Source organism: Eschrichtius robustus, chromosome X, assembly GCF_028021215.1.
Source record: "Eschrichtius robustus isolate mEscRob2 chromosome X, mEscRob2.pri, whole genome shotgun sequence".
In the NCBI taxonomy this organism is placed as follows: domain Eukaryota; kingdom Metazoa; phylum Chordata; class Mammalia; order Artiodactyla; family Eschrichtiidae; genus Eschrichtius; species Eschrichtius robustus.
In genome coordinates, this window is record NC_090845.1 from 117,992,322 (window position 1) to 118,014,624 (window position 22,303).

General features: G+C 38.9%; 1 protein-coding gene across 1 annotated transcript in view; it reads right to left on the bottom strand.

Annotated features, from left to right (window-relative positions):
- Positions 1 to 20,722: 20,722 nt before the first annotated feature.
- The window catches only part of PABIR2 (PABIR family member 2), a 78,975-nt gene continuing 77,394 nt past the window's right edge, over positions 20,723 to 22,303 (bottom strand). Inside the window, exon 10 of the mRNA XM_068533009.1 lies at positions 20,723 to 21,381. Coding sequence (XP_068389110.1) covers positions 21,318 to 21,381 — 64 coding nt within the window. The 3' untranslated portion in view covers positions 20,723 to 21,317. The remainder of the gene's footprint in view (positions 21,382 to 22,303) is intronic.

Below are 22,303 nucleotides of genomic sequence, written 5' to 3' on the forward strand. Positions count from 1 at the left end.
ATGATAGCCTACCCTTTCGGAGGACGTATAATTTAACAGGGAATAAGTGCAAATTATAAAGCTTTCTCAGTGCCCCTCAGATCATGTGCCACTCTTAAGACTGATGTATTAGTAGAAAGAGATTAAGAAAGGGATGTTGGCAACACATGAAAAGATACTCAACATCACTAATTATTAGAGAAATGCAAATCAAGACCACAATGAGGTATCCCCTCACACTGGTCAGAATGGCCATCATCAAAAAATCTACAAACAGTAAATGCTGGAGAGGATGTAGAGAAAAGGGAACCCTCCTACACTGTTGGTGGGAATGTAAATTGATACAACCACTACGGAGAACAGTATGGAGGTTCCTTAAAAAACTAAAAATAGAACTACCATGTGACCCAGAAATCCCACTTCTGGGCATATACCCAGAGAAAACCATAATTCAAAAAGAGACATGTACCACAATGTTTATTGCAGCACTATTTACAATAGTCAGGACATAGAAACAAACTAAATGTCCATCAACAGAGGAATGGATAAAGAAGATGAAGTACATATATACAATGGAATATTACTCAGCCATAAGAAGGAACAAAACTGGGCCATTTGTAGAGACGTGGATAGACCTAGAGACTGTCATACAGAGTGAAGTAAGTCAGAAAGAGAAAAACAAATATCATATATTAACACATATATGTGGAATCTGAAAAAATTGGCATAGACGATCTTATGTACAAAGCAGAAATAGAGACACAGACGTAGAGAACAAACATATGGATACCAAGGGGGAAGGGGGGGGGTGGGGTGAATTGGGAGATTGGGATTGACATATATACACTACTGATACTATATATAAAATAGATAAATAATGAGAACCTACTGTATAGCACAGGGAACTCTACTTAATGCTCTGTGGTGACCTAAATGGGAAGGAAATCTAAAAAAGAGGGGACATATGTATACGTGTGGCTGGTTCACTTTGCTGTACTGTGGAAACTAACACAACATTGTAAAGCAACTATACTCCAATAAATATTTTTTAAAAACACTGAAAATAGAACTACCATATGACTCAGCAATCCCACTCCTGGGCATATACCTGGAGAAAACCATAATTCAAAAAGATACATGCACTCCAATGTTCATTGCAGCACTATTTACAATAGCCGGGACATGGAAGCAACCTAAATGTTCATCAGCAGAGGAACGGATAAAGAAGATGTGGTACATATATGCAATGGAATATTACTCAGCCATAAAAAGGAACGAAATAGTGCCATTTGCAGAGACGTGGATAGACCTAGAGACTGTCATACGAAGTGAAGTAAGTCAGAAAGAGAAAAACAAATATCACATAATATCCCTTACACATGGAATCTAGAAAAATGGTACAGGTGAACTTATTTGCAAAGCAGAAATAGAGACACAGATGTAGAGAACAAACTTATGGATGCCAAGGGTGGAAAGGGGGGGGGGGTGGGATGATTTGGGAGATTGGGATTGACATGTATACACTACTATGTATAAAATAGATAACTAATGAGAACCTACTGTAGAGCACAGGGAACTCTACTCAGCGCTCTGTGGTGACCTAAATGGGAAGGAAATCCAAAAAAGAGGGTATATATGTGTACGTATAGCTGATTCACTTTGCTGTACAGCAGAAACTAACACAACATTTTAAAGCAACTATAATCCAATAGAAATTAAAAAACAAAAAGAAAGCGATGTTGGCATTAAGGCTCTGTCACAGATCAGCCATGGGAGGGGCTAGATAGAAAGTGCAAATTCAAAATCCTTTGAAAAGTCCAAAGAAAATATGTACTATAGTTTTCTCATCTGAAAGCATCTAAAGAGTGACTGTAAACTTTTTGCCGGACCCAAACTCTCCCATTACCCATGTCAAGTGTATAAAACGTCTTTCTAGTTCCTGTAGATTGTAAGTGGAATCTGCCTTAGGGGTTAGATTTAAGGGCTTCTGGGAAGTTCATTGCTCAAAAATATGACGAGAGGGTCTCCTAGTTGCTGGAGTTGAACTGGCTGCTTAGGCTGGCTAGGTTCTACTCTCTTTCTTTCCTATCACTCTGTGACAAAGAGTGATGGGGTGGAAAGAGTGCCAGACTTGGGTTTGTGCTTTAGTGAAATCTACTTGACCTCTTTAAGCTTCACTTTCCTTAATCTGTGCAATGAAGGGAATAACAGTACTTACCTCATAAGTTTGTCTGAGGACGAAATGAGATAATGCATATATAAAGCACCTCGCACAATGTCTGGCATACTGTCAATTCTCAATACACAGTAGTTATTATTAGTTGTAGTGAGGCCTCACGGCGGGGGCCTGGGGCTGTGTGATAGCACTGGGCATTGGGAGGTAAGACTATTGAAACTAGCTGTGTGGAGAGAAACGGAAGACAGGAAGAGAGGTGAAAGGGCTAAAGAGAAACTTCACGTTCCCCCGGTGACCAGCCCTGAGCCCAGGAAACAGGTTTAGAAGAAAAGGCTCCCATAGTCCTCTCTGTAAATGTGTCCAGAGCAAACCATCTTCCCTCTCGCTCTCAGAGCACACCGGAACATCTGCCAAACCTGCTGTTTTCCCCAACTCAGCCATTTTCCATTAGTTTGACTCATAGAAATCAGAGCTGACATTTTGGGGGGTTAGCAAGTCCAAGAGCTTTGTCAGTCATGCTTCAGGGGGTATAGCCTTTCATACACTGAGCAAGTATGTAACAGACAACACCGCAAATATTGTCAATCCCTCCTTTCTCATTTTGTCACATTACATGGTGTTATGTGATGCCCTGATGTGAATCATTCAGGCAGCTGCCATACTGCATCAATTGCAGAGGAGCTGGATTCCATACAAGGTGTTCCCAAAGGTTCATTGCTAAATACTCATCCAGCAGTTCTTTGAAAGGTTGCATTGGGTGACAAGGACACTAAATCCTTCTATGCGTTAGAGCTCCAAGAAAGGACAACTGGAAATTACACCATGGTTTTCCTCTCTTTTCTTTCCAGAAGAGAAAATTTATAATAACTCACATGGGCCATTCCCACCCTTTCCTTGATGTTTTCTGGCTTTGAAGGCACTTAAATGCTTGCTCCCTTGTGTTCAAAGTCTTACACCACAATTTCTTTATGAAAACAATATGTCTTTTAAATTAATGCTGAATAAAAATGAATATGTCACTGGAAGACCATCCTTGTGCAAAGTATCCAGAATTAAAATGAGTTCAATGACCTCTAACCTCTAATCCAAGCTCCAATCTCATATTTCAACCTGCTTGGAGACCATCTCTACTTGGATGTTCCACCATCATCTCAAACGCCCTATGTCCAAAACCAAATGTTTCACCTTTGCTTCCAACCACAACCCCATCATCCAGGCCTAGAAACCTTGGAGTCATCCTAGATTCCTTTCTTTCCTTCATCTGCCCTTTCATAGATGACTAAGTTCTGACTGTTTTGCCTCTGAATTAGCCTTTGATTTGCTCTGCCTCTGTATTCCCAATGCCACCATCTCATTTCTGGTTTTTATCACATCATGGCTGGATTCCTAGAAGAACCCACTCAGTGGGCTGATTTCATTCTATCCATCCTGTTGGCTACTGCCAGATGAATCTTCCTATAAGCCTGCTTTCAGCATGTCACACCTCTGCTCAGAATTCTACAAGAGTTGCCTTTTGCTTATTGTATCAAGTCTAAATTAACCTATCGTTCAAGAGCCTTCTATTATTTCAGAGTATAAACCCATTGCTCCAGCCAGGGTTCCGGCTTCACTGTGTCAGTATAAACCACAAACCACCCACATTCTTGCTTCTGGGTCTTTGTTTGTGTTCATGCCCCCTTCCATCTCCTCTGATTTACAAATCCTTCCAATTTTAGGCCCTATGTCAAGTTCCACTTCCTCTATCAAGCTCTTCCTGACTTCTCTGGCAGACATGGTGTACCTTCCGTGTCTGTTGCCTACACCATGATATTTTAGCAACTAGTCAGATGAAACGAATGAAAAAATACTGACAGAGTCGGGAGACCTGGGTGCTAGGCCTGGCCTTGCCTCTGACTCAATATGTGACATTGGGCAAGTCCCTCTCCTTCTCTGGGCCTTCGTGTCCTCCTAAGTGAGATTAGAAAGTGAAATGACAACAATGTTTCTTAAACGCCAGTCATTTGCATAGCACCTTCATGTTTGCTGTATTTGCAAACTGTCTCTACTTTAACTTACTTAAAAATTTTCTATCTTGTTTTTTAACCTAAATACATTTTTTTTTACTGTGGCAAAACACACATAACATAAAATTTGCCATTTTCAACATTTTAAAGTGTACAGTTCAATGACATTAAGTACATTCACAATGTTGAGCAATCATCACCATCAGTCACTTCCAGAATGCTTTCCTTCTTGCAAAACTGGAAGCCCACATCTCTCAAACACTAACTCCCGAGTTCCCCCCCTTCCCAGTCCCTGGCAACCACCCACCCTTCTACTTTCTGTCTCTCTGAATTTATTCTAGGTACCTCATTTAAATGGAATCATATAGTATTTGTTCTTTTGTGTCTGGCTTATTTCACTTAGCATAATGTCTTCAAGGTTCCTCCATGCCACAGCACATGCCAGAATTAAATACATTTTTAATAAAATGAAATGATCGTATCTGTGAAATCATAGTTTTATGGAACAGCTATATTTTTTCTAATATACATTGACATAAATATATAACAGTTAAGAATAAAGTTTGTGTGCCTCAGTCCCATCTGTGGTATGCCCCTTACTCTTCAGGAAACATTTGACTCGATCATCTCCATAGGCCCATCGAGTCCTAAAAATATATGGATTGCTGGAGCAGTGGTTTTCAAACATGGCTGATTGCCAGAATTCCTCAAGTGGCTTTGAGGAAAGACCTGGACCCTATCACAGACCTACTGAATTAGAATCTCTGGAGACGGCTTGTTAAGTTCCTGAAGTGTTCATGATGATCAACCAGGTTTGGAGCCACTCCTCCATGACTAACGTGAGGGCAGGGCTCCAGGTCTAGGCCTCCTTTACATTTCCGATAGCACAGTGCTGGTCATGGAGGTCAAAGTCAAAAGTAACGTATTGACTGAGTAATTGAGAATTCCATAAATAGAAGGGAGAAGAGATATTTATTTTATTTTTTATTTATTTATTAACATCTTTATTGGAGTATAATTGCTTTACAATGGTGTGTTAGTTTCTGCTTTATAACAAAGTGAATCAGCTATACATATACATATGTCCCCATATCTCTTCCCTCTTGCATCTCCCTCCCTCCCACCCTCCCTATCCCACCCCTCTAGGTGGTCACAAAGCACCGAGCTGATCTCCCTGTGCTATGCGGCTGCTTCCCACTAGCTATCTATTTTACGTTTGGTGGTGTATATATGTCCATGCCACTCTCTCACTTCCTGTGAGCCCAGCATCATGCCAGGAGCTGTGGAAGATAGACAAGAAGTTTAAAACATTATTCCTTCTCTCACAGAGCTCAGGATCTGCTCAAGGAAACCAGAAGGAACAAGTGAGGAGCAATGACTTCCAAGAAATTCAAGCCAGGTGCACTCCGGGCAGGCTTCATGGGTAAGACTCGAGCTGAGCCCTGAAGGAAAAATAGGACTTAGTGAGAGAGAGACAGGAGAGGCCAGAACATTCCAAGTGAAGGGAACGGCATCAGACGTGCCTAAGGCGGTTACCCATGCGGTATATTTGAGTTGGCCCAATAAGGCTTGTCTCATCACACAACGCCCCAAAATAACTCTGGAAATTTGACTGTTTAGAATTCTGTTCCTTAGGATGGCTCTTCTGGAAATGCAAACACACCTGGGCTAGTTTGTGTATGATCTCACTTACACCTTAGTGTACATTAGTTAAATCAGAATGCTTTCTCCCCAACATCTGGATGAGATGGGTAGGCTGATGGATGGGATTCTGATTGGTAGAGGCCCAAGAAAGGGTCAGTTTGGGGTCCCAGAAACAGTTTCAGCTGGGAATCCAGAAAGCAGTGTGGGGACCTGGGGAGGGCGGCAGGTATCAGGGCTCTGAATTGTCAGCGATGACATCATCTTGAACATGAGGAAGGGGACAAGCTCCAACCAGAATCTGTTTCAGATGGCTTCTTCTCTTGATGTGCTTGGAGGCTTTTGCAAACCGGGATAACTTGCAGATTTATATTAGAAAAGCACTGATCTTCCACATTGGGCAGATGAAGATTTGTCACAGATGGGTTATTTCATTTGATGAGTATTTGGGAAGATGTACAGTGACAGCCATGGAGATGTGGTTCCTTGGAACCAGGGGTGTAACAGGCTCTCTTCTTTCATTTCATACCCAGGTTCTCCCTTCCAGTCCCTTTACGGTTTGACTCCTGGGCTTGATCTCAGGTTAGACAAAAGTTTCCTTTGCAAAGACATTTTTTTCCCCCAGAGTCTGCTGCTCTCAGCAGAGCTCGTTTTTTGAAGAGCCATGATTAAAGATAGAGGTTGTTTCTCTTCCTCCTCTGGGCTCTGAGGAAGCTGGTCTGGGCCACACTTGGGGCATCTCTTCCTGGCCAGCCCCCCATTCCCTGCAGCCATTACACCAGTTAGCCGAGCCAGCCAGCTAGCCTTTGTTTGGCTTGGCAGGTCCCCGGCTCACTTAGGCAAAGATATTTAGGAAAGTGTTCAAAAAACTTGACTCTAGACCTTCGGGAATGAGCCTATGACAGGGAAGCCTGTCCACTTTTATTTTACTGCTTTCCTCACAGAGCCAGCACTTACCCTGTCTATGGGACAATTTGTTTTTCCTGCTCTAATTAGGCATGTCCATAATCAATCACTGAGTTAATTCACAGATTATTCCTTCAGAACCCACATTGTGCTAAGTTCTGTATGGCAGACAAGAAGTAGAATGTGGGACTGTATCTTTGGAGAAAAGATCTCTCTCCACCCCCCCCCCCATAACCCCACACACAAAGAGAAAACATTGAGTTCCCAAGATGAGGTGGTAGAAGGTTAAGGTCAAATCATTGTGGGGGAGGAGCAATTAGTATCAGCACAATTTGGAAAAAGGAAGAGTGAGATCCAGGAGTGGGAAATGGTCCACCAAAGCTTCCAGTAGAAAGTGGCTCTGAGCTGGACTATGACAGAAGAGCTGCATTTGGAAAGTACATTTAGATAAATTTCATCATCCTATCACCCTTGAGTGAAAAATCTCAAACAGTTCCTTCAGAATCATAGCCTGGCATTTAAGGTCTTCAATCATACAGCTCCACCTTTCCCCTGCAACAGTAATTCCTAATGTTCTGCCACATAGGCTTCCTCACCCACCCCCATTTATTTCTGGTCTCTTGAGCATCCCTTCTCATCCATGCCTTGGCTTTCTTTATGCTCCTCCTTCACTCCTTTCTACCCCTCCAATTCTCCACTGTTATCCATTCCTCACCAAGTTCAAGATCACTTCACCCTTGACCCCTCCCCACATCCAGTTATTTCTCCTTCCTCTGCACTTCTTCAACAGATAAGGCATGTCTCTCTCAATTGATACACCACATATAAATCACTTGCTACAATAGTTAGTTAGTGATGGGATGTTACAGAATGAAACAAAAGCAGTTCTAACAGGGAAGGTCATGACAATAAATGCCTAAATTAAGAAAAAAGAAAAAGCTCAGATAAACAACTAACTTTACACCTCACCTCAAGGAACTAGGAAAAGAACAAACTAAGTGCAAAGTTAGTAGAAGAAAGGAAATTAGAAAGAGCAGAAATAAATAAAATAGAGACTAAAAAGACAATAGGAAGGATCTATGAAACTAAGAGTTGGTTTTTTGGAAAGATAAACAAAGCAACAAAACTTTAGCTAGACTTACCAAGACTGAATCATGAAGAAATAGAAAATCTGAACAGACCAATTACTAGTAAGGACATTGAATCAATAATCAAAAACCTCCCAGTAAAGTCTGGGACCAGATGGTATCACGGGTGAATTCTACCAAACATTTAAAAAAGAATTAATACCAATTCTTCTCAAACTCTTCCAAAAAACAGAAGAGAAGGGAACACTTCTAAACTCACTTTCTGAGGCCAGCATTACTCTGATACCGAAACCAGACAAAGACACTACAAGGGAAGAAAAGCATAGGTCAACATCCCTAATGAACATAGATGCAAAAATTCTCAACAAAATATTACCAAACTGAATTCAACAACATTAAAAGGATCATACACTATGATCAAGTGAGGTTTATCCCAGGGATGCAAGGCTAGTTCAACTTCTGCAAGTCAATCAATGTGATACACCACATTAACAAAATGAAGGATAAAAATCACATGATCATCTCAATAGATGCAGAAAAAGTATTTGACAAAATTCAACATCCTTTCATGATAAAAACTTTCAAATCACTGAGTGTAGAGGGAATGTACTACAACATAATAAAGGCCATATATGACAAGCCCACAGCTAACATCATACTCAATGGTGAAAAGCTGAAAGCTTTTCCTTTAAGATCAGGAACACCATAAGGATGTCCACTCTCGCCACTTTTTTTTGTTGTTGTTGGCTCTGCCACGTGGCTTGCGGAATCTTAGTTCCCCGACCAGGGATTGAACCTGCACCCTTGGCAATGAAAGTGCGGAGTCCACTTTCATTCAACATAATACTGGAAGTCCTATCCAGAGTAATTAAGCAAGAAAAAGAAATAAAAGGCATCCAAATCAGGAAATAGGAAGTAAAATTGTCTACTTGCAGATGACATGATATTATACATAGAAAACCTCATAGACTCCATCAAGAAATTGTTAGAATAAACAAATTCAGTAAATTTGTAGGATACGAAATCAATATACAAAAATCAGTTGCATGTCTATACACTAATAATGAACTACAAGAAAGAGAAATTGAGAAAACAATCCAATTTACAACTGCATAAAAAAGAAAAAAATACCTAGGAATAAATTTAATCAAAGAGGTGAAAAATCTGTAAAGATGAAAAGAAATTGAAGAAGACACAAACAAATGGAAAGATATCCCATGCTCATAGATTGGAAGAATTAATATTGCTAGAATTCCATACTACCTAAAGCAATCCACAGATTCAATGCAATCGTTATCAAAATTCTAACAGCATATTTCACAAAAATAGAAAAAACAATCCTAAAATTTGTGTGGAGCCACAAAAGACCCTAAATAGCCAAAGCAAGACTGAGAAAAGAAGAATAAAGCAGGAGGCATCATACTTCCTGATTTCAAACTATATATATTATAAAGTTATAGTAATAAAAACAGTATGGTATTAGCCTAAAAACAGACACATAGATCAATGAAACAGAATAGAGAACCCAGAAGTAAACCCATGCATATACGGTCCATTAATTCATGACAAAGGAGCCAAGAACACACAATAAGGAAAGGATAGTCTCTTCAATAAATGGTGTTTTTCAAACTGGACGGCCACATGCAAAAGAATGAAGCTGGACCCCTATCTTACACCATACACAAAAATCAACTCAAAACGGATTAAAGACTTGAATGTAAGACTTGAAACCCTAAAACTCCTAGAAGAAAACATAGAAAAAGTTCCTTGACATTTGTCTTGGCAATAATGTTTTGGATATGACACCAGAAGCACAGGCAAGAAAAGCAAAAACAATCAAGCGGGCCCGCATCAAACTAAAAAGCTTCTGCACAGCAAAGGAAACCATCAACAAAATAAAAGGCAACCTATGGAATGGTAAAAGTATTTGCAAATCATATATCTCACGAAGGGTTAATAGCCAAAATATTTAAACTCCTACAACTCTATAGCAAAAAACAAAAAAACAAACAAAAAACTAATTTTAAAAATGGGCAGAGGAACTGAATAGACATTTTTCCAAAGAAGACATACAGATGGCCAACAGGTATATGAAAAAGTGCTTGACATCGCCAAGCATCATGGAAATGCAAATCAAAACCAACGTGAGGTATCACCTCACACCTCTTAGAAAAGCTGTCATCAAGAAGACAAGAGACAACAAGTACTGGAGAGGATGTGGAGAAAAGGAAACCCTTGTGCACTGTAGCTGGGAATGTAAATTGGTGCAGCCACTATGAAAAACAGTATGCAGCTTCCTCAAAAAATTATAAATAGAACTACCATATGATCCAGCAATTCCACTTCTGGGTATATATCCAAAAGAAATGAAAACAGGATATCAAAGAGATATATGCACACACATGTTCACTGCGGTATTATTCACAATAGCCAAGACATGGAAATAACCTAATTGTCCATTGATGGATGAGTGGAAAAAGAAACTGTGGCATATATACACAATGGAATATTATTCAATCATGAGAAAGAAGGAAATCCTGCCGTTGTGACAACATGGATGGACCTTGAGGCCATTATGCCAAGTGAAATAAGCCAGTAGAGAAAGACAAATACTGCGTGGTATCAATTACATGTGGGATCCAAAAAAAAAAGGTCAGACTCTTAGAGACAGAGAGCAGAAAAGTGGTTGCCTGAGGCTGAGAAGCGGAGGAAATAAAGAGAGGTTGGTAGAACGGTACCAACGTTCAACTATAAGATAAATAAAGTCTGAGGATCTAAGGTAAAACACAGTGACTTTGGTTGATAACACTGCATTATATAATTGAAATTTGCTAAGAGAGTAGAACTTAAATGTTCTACCCCCAGAAGAAAAGATAAATATCTGAGGTGATGAATATGTTAATTAACTAGATGCTGGGAATCCTTTCACAATGTATACATATATCAAATCCCCATGATGTATACTTTAAATCTCTTACAATTTTACTTCTCTCTCTCTCTCTCTCTCTATATATATATATATATATATATATATAAAATAGTTCACCATTATTGAGGCTTTTATGTTACTAAGCACAAGCTAGGCTAAGCATTTTTGTAAGCATCATTGCATTTGATCTGCAGAACAATCCTGTCAGGAAGGTGCAATTATTATCCTCGTTTTACAGATGGTGGAATGGACGCTCGGTGGGGTTCACTTGGCCAAGGTCAGACAGTCAGTAAGTAATGAAGCTTGGCTTCTCGTGGCCTCACCTATCTTGGTACATGGGTATGGAGAGGTACATCATAAGCAAACATTCTTATACGAATTTGTCAATGTACAAAAAGAGAACTAGAGAGAGAGTGAGAGAGAGAATAATTTAAATCAAGTGGGCAATTCTATTCACCATCCTGCTCAATAAGCTTTGCCCTGGAGTTAATGTGAATCCCTCAGATGGTGTTGGTTGCTGTGGGCCGCTCACTGTGTGATTCTCATGCTTAAATATATGTGCTTTATAAACTTAACATGGCCCCTAAATGCAAGCTAATTAGCTTAGTTCTTGACTAAAGAAAGAGTGATCTGGTATAAAGTTAGAGGGAAAAATTAAAACAAGCCCGTGTTGGACTTACTGAAAAATAGTATGTCTGTCTCCAATATAGCACCTTTCAGAGAAATTTCTGAGGGGTATTTTGTCTATAAATTATTATTATTGTTGCTCACCAGGATCCTAACCCCTCATAAGATAGGACTTCTCCATACTTGGGTTGTTTCTTCAACTGGTGTGAAAACTCTGTGTGAGCAGAGCCTGTACCATAAACTTCTTCTTGGTATTTCCCCAAAGCGCCTAGCAAAGTGACTTGAAAATAATAGGAGCTGAACTAGTCAATGTCGAAGGTTATTCATTAGACACATTTTCACATTTTAAAGTTTAAGGTTCATGAGACACCTCCAAGCTCCCCAGAAAATGGAAGGGAAGATTCATGTTATCACATATATCCCACGACTTGTTGGCATCCTCTGTGCTATTTCTAGAAGTGGAATCTGTCTGTTCCCATCCTTAGCTGGATCAACTGAGCACCTGGCAGTTTCCTATTGATGCCTGTTCAGCTGTCACCTTCAAACTCCTGGTTCTGTTTGCTCAATGTGTCTCCTAGAGCAGGCCTAACTATTTTGGGTCTAAGCTACAGCTGTCGGCGTTTCAGGCGTACCTCACGTATTTCTAGAATTAGTTGGAAATATTTGAAGCCTGAAAAAGTAACTATAATGTTCTGAGTATGAAGGAAATATTTAGGCAAGTATCAACTGGCAGCGCATAAAGCTAACAAAGAAGAATCGAGTCCCCGGTGATAAAACGAGATGAGAACAACACAGCCAAGCCATCTTGGGTTACTTGCATTTTAGTAGCATGGGGTGAGTTACCAAACTATTTATGTTATTTTTATTAGCGTGTGATTAAGGAATTGACCAAATGTGAGACCGTTTGCTATAAATGTGAAATGACAGATTGACTGAACATATTTGCTTTGCTCTAATAGAGAGCAATCATAATCCCTCAATTTAAAAAGTCATTCTGGTTATACACATGTCCTAGGGATACTTTGAAAGTCAAGTTGTACCTCTTGACCTCATTCTTTTTAATTTTTGATAATAATTTCTGCTCTCCAGTCTGATAAGGTACAGTATTGACCTGGAGCAATTATACTGTGCCTCTGAACCAAATTATTAAGATATGATTAGTTCTCTTGGAGGAAGAGTAGAGAGTGAAAGGAAAAGTAGAGAGTAAATTTTATGGAATGGCTAGGCACCAAGGCAAGATGAAGGTGATGGAGACTTCTTCAGCTTCCAAGATCAAATTAAATTTAGTGATTTAATATTGGCCAGATCAATCATCTATTCTCTTACATTTAACAGTTATTTCGGATTCCTGTATTTGGGTGTGTTGGGGGAAGTGTCAAATTCCTCTTCAATTTTGCCTTTTAACAATGTTATCAATACCTTTTAACAATTTTGTTTTTGCAATGTGTAATGGAAAAAACAAAACCTAAAAATAACCAACAAACCCTCTGTCATCGAGATCCTTTGGATAAAAGCTATTAGTGGAACTAAAGGCTCTGGAGATGAAGGAGGAAGTGACTGTGGTGCCAGGGAGACAAAGACCATGGGCCCAATCCTTGAAAGGATCTATTACCTTCACTGTCTGTGTTTATTACAGACTGCTTTCTAGATGATTCCGATGCAGGTATCCAGGGACCCCACTTTGAGAAACACTATTTTAGAGACTAAACATAGTCATGCTCGTAGTCTAAGTAAAATTAAAACCTTAAGGGTCATTGCCTTTAGATTCTTTTTAAATTTTACTTTTCATGGGGATATGTGCCTTTGTGATAATTCTAATCCTGCTTCCTTCTAGTCAATAAATTATTGATAAAGAGACCACTGAATTAGATCATCTGTTGGAGAACTTGAAAACTTCCATTTCCATCCCTAGTACTGATTTGCGGTCTAATCTTGACTTAATCAGTTAGTTATGTTCCCCTTTTGTAAATTGAAAGTCCATCTAAGAAACATCTGGTAAGTTTTGGATGAAAAACACTGAGAAAATTCTTGTGTCACAAGATGGCTTTTTTTTTTTCTCTACCTAGGGTTGCCAGATTTAGAGGGGAAAAAAAGATGCCTAGTTAAATTTGAATTTCAGAGAAACAGTGACTTTTTTTGGCATAAGTATGTCTCATGCAATACTTGGGATATACTTATACTAAAAAAGTCATTGGTTATCTGAAATTCAGATTTAACTGGGCATCCTGTATTTTATCTGGCAACCCCACCTCTACCACCACCCTTTTCCTGGAGCCTGTGCTTTCCACGACTTGGGCAACAGAAGAAAGTATCTTGTAAGTCAAGGCCAGGAAGGAAATGAGCGCTCATTTAGCGTAATACAGTACAGGAGGAACGCAAGCAGATTAACCTTCCACATTGGAGAAACCTAGGTACCTTCTGGTGAGGGGAGCAGGAGGCTAATGTGGGAGAGTGGAGGGGAGGCCAGAGAGTGATTGGCAAACACATCTATGAAATCCCAAAGAATGTCCAATCAGTTATTCAAAGATCATAATCCGACTTGCTTTTTACATAGCCACTGAAAAAAAAATAAGAGAACCAAGGACTTCTTCAAACAGAGGCTTCCGTCATTTTCTACTGCCGCCACCAAAGGGAATGAGGCATTTCTGTACCAAAGAGCACAATCTTTGGAAGCACAGCTTGACTCTTTTATTAACTCCTCTATCCATCCACAATCGTGAGTCAAGAATTTAGCTTGCAGAAATCACTGTGCTCTCTGGATTCCACAGGATCCTCTCCCCGCAGGTCAGGTTTTGCAAGGGGCTCTCAGCTTATGCTATGCTGCTCTGTTTTGAAAAACCCAGCTCAACTCCTTTCTTTCCCCAAAGGCATATGGGTCTTTCTTCCTTGCAGCTCCTATCGGTCTTTACCACCTAGTTCATTTTTCCTGCCTGCAGCTCTCCAAGAGCCAACATATCTCTTTGCTATCATTCTGATCTTCCTGCCCAAATATGGATTTACAATGGCAAAGCAACTGCTTTGCTCAGAATTCAGCCAAACAGGGGTACTTGGAGGTCATAGGTAACTGATATGGTGATGGTGGTTTCAAAAATTAAAAGAATTTTCTTCCTGATAAAAAGAAGGTATGCTCATTGTTTATAAGTTCAAAACATATATAAAAGAAAGGAAAATAAATACTCTTAATCACAAGACCCAGAGAAAACCACTCTGAACATTTCGGTGAGCGTTTTTCAACATTCATTCATCCCTTCAAAAAATACTTATTAGTGCCTACTAGGTGCTAAACAGTGTTTTAGATTCAAGGGATACATCAATAAACAAAGTAGAAAAACAAACCTCCTACCTTCATGACGGCATTTACATACATACACATAAATACATATAAATTTACATTAAATGTACATATAATTTTACATCACACTCTATATGCAATTTTGTAACCTGCTCTTTCATGTAAGAATGTGTTGTGGCCCTCTTTATATGTCAATAAATGTTGATTTATGCCATCCTTTTAATGTCTGCCCGGCATATTCTATAGTATATATGCACCATGACTTATTTAATCATCTCCCTAAAGAAATTTATTTCCAACTTCTGCTATTATAAAAATTCTGTGATGAGCATACTTGTACATGTATATCTCTGCGTGCTTGTCCAATCATCTTATTAGGATAAATTCCTGGTTTTACTCCTGCTTACTTGCTGTTTCTTCTCAGTCTTTTTTGCTGTCTTTCCCATCTCTGTTTCACCTCTAAATGTTAAAGTATCCCAAGGCTAAAGCCTTAGCCCTCTTTTCCAGCTTCACTATGGCCTAGATTATCTCATACATTCCCATGACTTTAAACAGTATCTCTATGCTGATGACTTCCAAATTTATCTCTACAATCTTGACATCTCCTCTTGAGCTCTAGACTCATATATCTATCTGCCTTCTTGGAATATCCACTTGTATATCTGTCACAGAATCTTAAATGTAATGTGACCAAAAGAGAACTCTTAATTTTACCCCAAAATATACTCCTACCTTGGTCTTCCATACTTTAGAAAATGGCGTCACCATCCACATAGTTAACTCCAGCCTCAAACAAGGCGTCATCCTAATTTCTCCTTTCCTCTTTACCCTCAGCCCCCATATAATGAATCTTTCAAGTCTTTTCAAGTCTCTCTCCAAAACAGAGTTCAAATCTGCCCCTTTCTGATGTTAAAAAAAAAAGAACAGACATGCATGCTTTATCATATATTGAATGAATATCATTATGAGTTTCAAAAGCTTTTAAAAATTTTCCACATGATAGATAATAGGTTGCTCATGTTTCTACAGTTTTTTAGGTTTACAAAGTGTTTTCATGTTCATTGTCTCTGTGAATTCTCTTGACAGGCCTGCCTGCAATGTGGATGATGTTTATTTCCTTTTAGAGATGATGGGCTTGAAATTCCATAAATTTGGGATGTGTATAAGTTACTCAGCTTGATGATGACAGAGGCAGGATTCAAACCTTTGTCTTCAAGCTTCAGTGTGCATGGTAATCCCCTGCAGGTTTTGTTAAAGCTGTCTTCTGGGTCAGAGTTTCTGATTCAGTAAATTTAGGTGGAGGTCTAATAATTTGTATTTCCAACAAGTTCTCAAGTGATACTGATATTGCTAATCCAAAGACCCACCCACTGGTGTAGTCAGTCCTAGACCCAGTCTATCTGTATTCTTGTGTGGTCTCTCTTAAAGAATGGGGATATTCCACAAGCAAGTGGTTTGCCTAATCCCTTTTCTCCATAAGTCCTCTTTATATTTAGCAAATTGTTAAAGCACTATCTTGTGTTTTCAGTTTGTCCACATCAGTGATGCTTTTAAATACAAAAAAAAAAAAAAAACAACACATACGTATCAACTCCATTGAATGAAGTGTATATCATTTTGTTATGTTTAAAAAAATCTTTAATTAATTAAAAAAAAGTAACTCTTCAAGTAACTGAACTCTGAGAATCATGTAAATCATAAAGAAAAAGAAGAAATAAAAAAAAAAAATCTGCCCCTATTTACTGCTACATTCACTTGCTACCATCTTAATCCAAGCCACTATAGCCTGTCATCCAGGCTACTGCATTAGCCTCCTAACTGGTCTTTCTGTTTCCCCTGTTGCCCCTCTACCATCCTTTCTTTACACAGTAGCCAAAGTTATCTTTTAAAGATACAAATGAGATCTCGTTGCCTCCATGCTCAAAACCCTCTAATGGTTTCAAATCACACTCAAGATCAAATAAAAACTCATCCCCAAAAGGATAAACCCAAAGAAATCCAGGCAGAGATACATAGTCAAACTTCTGAAAGCTAAATAAAAAGAAAAAATCTTGAAAGCAGCCAGAGAGAAATGATACCTTAAGTAGAAGGAAAAAACAATTCCAATGTTAGTGGATTTCTCTTCAGAACCTATGGAGGTCACAAGGAAGTGGCACAATGTTTTTCAAGTGCTGAAAGAAAAGTACTGCTAGCACGGAACTCTACATCCAGCAAAAGTATACTTCAGGAAAGAAGGGGAAATCAAGACATTCTCAGATGAAGGAAAATTAAAAGAATTTGTCACTAGTAAGCCAACCCTTAAAGAATGGCTAAAGGAAGTTCTTCAGACAGAAAGAAATAATAAAAGAAGGAATCATAGAACATCAGGAAGGAAGGAAGAACAAAGAAAGAACAAAAAAATGGGTAAATACAATAGGCTTTCCTTCTTCTCTTGAGTTTTCTAAATTATGTTTGATGATTGAAGCCAAAAGTAAAACACTGTCTAATATGTTTCTCAATGTATGTAAAGGAAATACTTAAGACAATCATGTGTGGGGTGGGGGGAGGTAAAGGGACATAAAGAGAAGCAAAAATTTTATACTTTGCTCTAATAGGTAAATGACACCAGTAGGCTGTGATAAGTTATGTATATAGCTATATGAAGAGATACACTAAAACATCTGTAGATAAATCAAAATGAAATTCTAAAAAATGTTTAAGTAACCCACAGGAAAACAAGAAAATGAAGACAAAAGACAGAACAAACAGAAAACACCCAAAACAGAGACAACTAAAATGTCCCTCAATAGGTGAATGGTTCAACAAAGTGTAGTACATCCATACCATGGGCTATTACTCGGCAATAAAAAGGAGAAAACCATTGATACACACAACAACTTGGATGAATATCTAAGGAATTATGCTGAATAAAAAAGACAATCTCAAAAGGTCACATAGTGTATGATGCCATTTATATAACATTCTTGAGATGACAAAACTGTAGAGATGAACAGATTAGTGGTTTCTGAGAGTCAGAGATGGGGTGGATGTAACTATAAAAGGGTAGCATGAGGGCTATCTTTGTGGTGTTGGAATAGTTCTGTATCTTGATTGCAGTGGAGGTTATACAAATCTACACAGGATAAAATGGCTTAGAAGTACACACGAACATTGAACCAATGTTGAATCCCTGGGTTTGAAACTGTACTCTAGTTATGTAAAATGTAACCACGGACATAAAGTTTCAGTTATGTAAGATGAATAAGTTCTAGAGATCTGCTGTACAACATTGTGCTTATAGTCAACAATTCAGCACCGTACACTTAAAAACTTGTTAAGAGGGTAGATCTCATGTTAAGTTTCTAATGACAAAAGAACAACAACAACCAAACAAAGGGGCAGGAAGAAACTTTTAGAGGTATTGTATATAGCTTATTACCTGATTGTGGTGATGGTTTCATGGGTATATGCATATCTTCAAACTCATCAAATTATCCAATTAAATTATACACATTAAATATGTCCAGGGTTTTTTATATCAGTTGTACCTCAATAAAGTTGTTTGAAAAACCAAGATGTAATAACCACTGTGAGAAAATGGGTGAACAGTACAGGAGATGTCTCTATACTACATTTCCAACATCCTATGAATCCATAATTATATCAAAATTAAAAGTTTAGGGACTTCCCTGGTGGCGCAGCGGTTAAGAATCTGCCTGCCAATGCAGGGGACATGGGTTCGAGCCCTGGTCTGGGAAGATCCCACATGCCACGGAGCAACTAAGCCTGCGAGCCACAACTACTGAGCCGCGTGCCACAACTACTGAAGACTGTGTGCCTAGAGCCCGTGCTCCGCAACAAGAGAAGCCACCGCAATGAGAAGCCTATGCACTGCAACGAAGAGTAGCCCCCACTCGCTGTAACTAGAGAAAGACCCGCACGCAGCAACGAAGACCCAATGCAGCCAAAAATAAATAAATAAATAAATAAATAAATAACCACAGCAAATATTCCAAAATCTGTAATAAATTATTAAAAAATCTAATTAGGCAAATATTAAAAAAATTAAGTTTAGAAAAGGGTAACCTCAAAAAGAAAGATATACCATGATGATGTATGAGAAGACTCAGCATCAAGATGGCAATTCTCTTCAAGTTGATCTATACACTTAATTCAAGTTCAATCAAAATCACAACAGGGTTTTTAATGGATCCTTACAAGCTGATCCTAAAATTTATATAGAAGAGTCATGCACCAAGAACAGACAAAACAATTTCGAAGAAGATCAATGGGGGGGGGGGCAGATTCTCAACACTTATTATGTTATAGCAATTAAAAGAGTGCTGTGGGATTGGCAGATGGATAAACAAACAGACCAGTGGAATCTAAAAGAGCCTAAAAACAACTCATATAAATCTATGAGAACTGGATATATGACAGAGGTTGATTATAAATCATGGAGGATATGATATAGACTATTCAATAAATGGTATTAAAATGATCCATGTGAGAAAAGATAAAAATTAGATTAACTTCTTCAAATCCTACCTGAGAATCCGTTCAAAATGAGTTAAAGATCTACATGTTAAAAGCAGAATTTCATAACATTTTGATGCAAATATAGAATATCTTTATGGTCTAAGAGTAAGGAAGAATTCGTTAATCACATCCAAAAACCTCAAAAAGTTTAAAAGAAAAGATGGATAAATGAGGTTGCGTTAAATATTAAAATGTCTATAGAAAAAAACAACACTATAAAGTGAAAACAAGCCATATAGTGGGAGGAGATATTTGCCATGCAAAAACTGAAAAAGAAACAGCATCTAAAAGACATAAAACAAATCAATTTTTAAAAGGCAACCAGCCCAAAAGAAAAACGGGCAAAGATTACTAACAGGCAATAGACCCAAGAAACTAGAGTGATCTATAAATATACGAAAAGATGCTCAACCTCACTAGTGTTCATGGAAATTAAGAAAAAGGAGACATGATTTTTACTTGTCGGATTGGCAAAAATTAAAACTCAAGAGTTGTCAATGGTATGGTGTCGTGGGACCACATAGACTGGTGTCCGTTATTCGGTACAGACACTTTGGAAAGCAACCTGCCAAGACCCAGAAAAACTAAAAGTGTGTGTACTCTTTAACTCGGCAATCCCACTCTACTATCTAAAAGGTACATACTCTGGAGAATTTGCCACCTAGTGTACAAAGACACGCGGACACCTGTGTTCACTGCAAGTTGTTTTTAATAGTAAAAAAAAAAAAAAAAAAAAGGAAACAACATAAATATCCATCAGTTGGGGAATGAATAAATGAAATGTGTCATGGTTGTACTATAGGTTAACGGTTCAGCAGTGAAAACAAACTAGATCATTATGCACCCACATGGATTGATCTCAAGAACGTAATGCTGAATTTTAAAAGTACATACAAAACCATATAATGTATTATTTACGGCCTGGAAAAAAATGTATCAAATTAAGGAAAATGGATGGTCTAGAAGTGGGAGATTAAGGGAACTTCAACTTTTCCTGTAGTTTATTTTAAAAAATAAACTATTTAAAAAATCTGTTCTATTAAACTATTCTATTTTTTTTAACGGAAGACAAAGTAAATATAGTACTGTATTTCCACTCTGCGTGGCAAGAACACAAGTGTTTGCTATATTCTTCTCTATACTGTCCTGCATTTTTGAAGTTCTCAAGATAAATGAAAGATGTGTTGTCAGATGGTTCTGATAAATACTCAGTTTGAGGAACCACCCTATTAAGGACCTAGTAACTTTATATGTTAACCTTCCCAGGGACATTTGCACTTTTAAAGAAGGCTGCAGTGTTTAATCCAAAGGCAGAGGCACTGTGGTGTTTGCTGTCACTTCTGAATTGTGGGTTACTAAGTTTTGCAGGCAGAACTTCAAAGGGTGTGATTTTCCTCCGATGTGCTAGTCCTGCAATTTGGGTGAGTTGCCACCACTTTGACAGAATGATAGGTTTCCCTTAAGTTGGACAGCTCAGAGAGAGGGAACAGAGCACATTTCCCCACTTAATTATGCTTTCACTCTTTATCAATAAACCTGCATTTAAAACAACTCCACAGAAAATAAAATTTAGAGCAGGATTTATTGAAACACAGACACCTAGGTACAAATAAATCCCGTCAACTTTTATCAAGCATTTGTTCTGTCTTGTTCACCAACCTTGAGTAGATTGAACACAATTTAAAGATTTCTTGGCTTGTCTGCAGAGTATCAAGACCTGTCCGTGGCTCTGAGACGCCTACTCCCTTCACCCCAATCAACTCAACCAGTTGTTTAAACTGCTGGAATCTTTCTTCAGCCACAGTTTTTAAGTGAGAGTCTTTTTATTGCTTTGGGCATGTTCCTTCTCCTCGCCAGTGCTCAGAATTTTAACTATGTAACTATTCAATTTCTCTCTGTCTCCTTACATGGGGGAGAAACGGGATTTCTGTTCCACACAGCTTGGCAAAGGCTAGCAGGGAGTGAGAGATTACAGCCAGATGTACATCTGCATGTCAGCAGCAAGAAGGTCTGGGATGGTGCTTTTTCAATCAGAAGGGAGTCATTTTCCCCCCTCAAAGGCGAGGGCCTCCTCCCTCTCATCAGATATTTGGCTGCTAGCTGCTCACTGATTAATTACTGAGGTTGCATCTCCACACAATTGGTCTTCTTAACAATTCTAGCAGGCTTCCAGTTCATTCCTGAATGCGCGTCTTATTTTTTTTTTAAAGTATCCTCCTTTCCTAAAGCATACATTTGAAAAAAAAAAGAAGAAAAAGAAAAACAGTTAAAAGAACAAAGCATAGTTTTTAAACAAATAAAGTAATTCTACCACAATTTCTAATATTAGAAAATCAAGCACCAGTGGGAGAGTAGTTTCAGGGGCAGGGAAACATTTTGGGTAGGCTTCAAATCAGAACACCAAGCCAATCACTTATTCTATTTGCATGTGAGGTATTATTCCATCTATCTTTTGGTTAATTCCAGAAATCCAGTTTATATTGGAAAGGTAAGGCAACACCGGCATCCCTTCTCTGTACCCCCAGCAGCCCGCCACACGCCCAGTAGAGATAGCATATCAAGTTCATTATTAGTAAGTTCCTTTTCTAGTTTGACTCTTTTTTTTTTTTTTTTTTTTTTTATTTTTGGCTGTGTTGGGTCTTCGTTTCTGTGCGAGGGCCTTCTCCAGTTGCGGCGAGCAGGGGCCACTCTTCATCGCGGTGCGCGGGCCTCTCACTCTCGCGGCCTCTCTTGTTGCGGAGCACGGGCTCCCGACGCGCAGGCTCAGTAGTTGTGGCTCACGGGCTTAGTCGCTCCGCGGCATGTGGGATCCTCCCAGACCAGGGCCCGAACCCGTAGTCCCCTGCATTGGCAGGCAGATTCTCAACCACTGCGCCACCAGGGAAGCCCTAGTTTGACTCTTTACTGAGAATTTCCATCTGTTTTCCAAGACAGATATATGACGTGCACAATACAATCACTCCATGAAACCTAGCCTGGAAGCTGCTTCTTGGGTCACATTCTCATTTCTAAGGCGCTCAACATGCAATGCAGCCAGTATTAGGAGCAGTTGACTGTGAGAAGTATAATTATGGCTTCTCCAAGACAGGCTAAAGTCACAAGTATGGGCTGACAGTCACTACTTCAACTAAGATCCCATCTCTG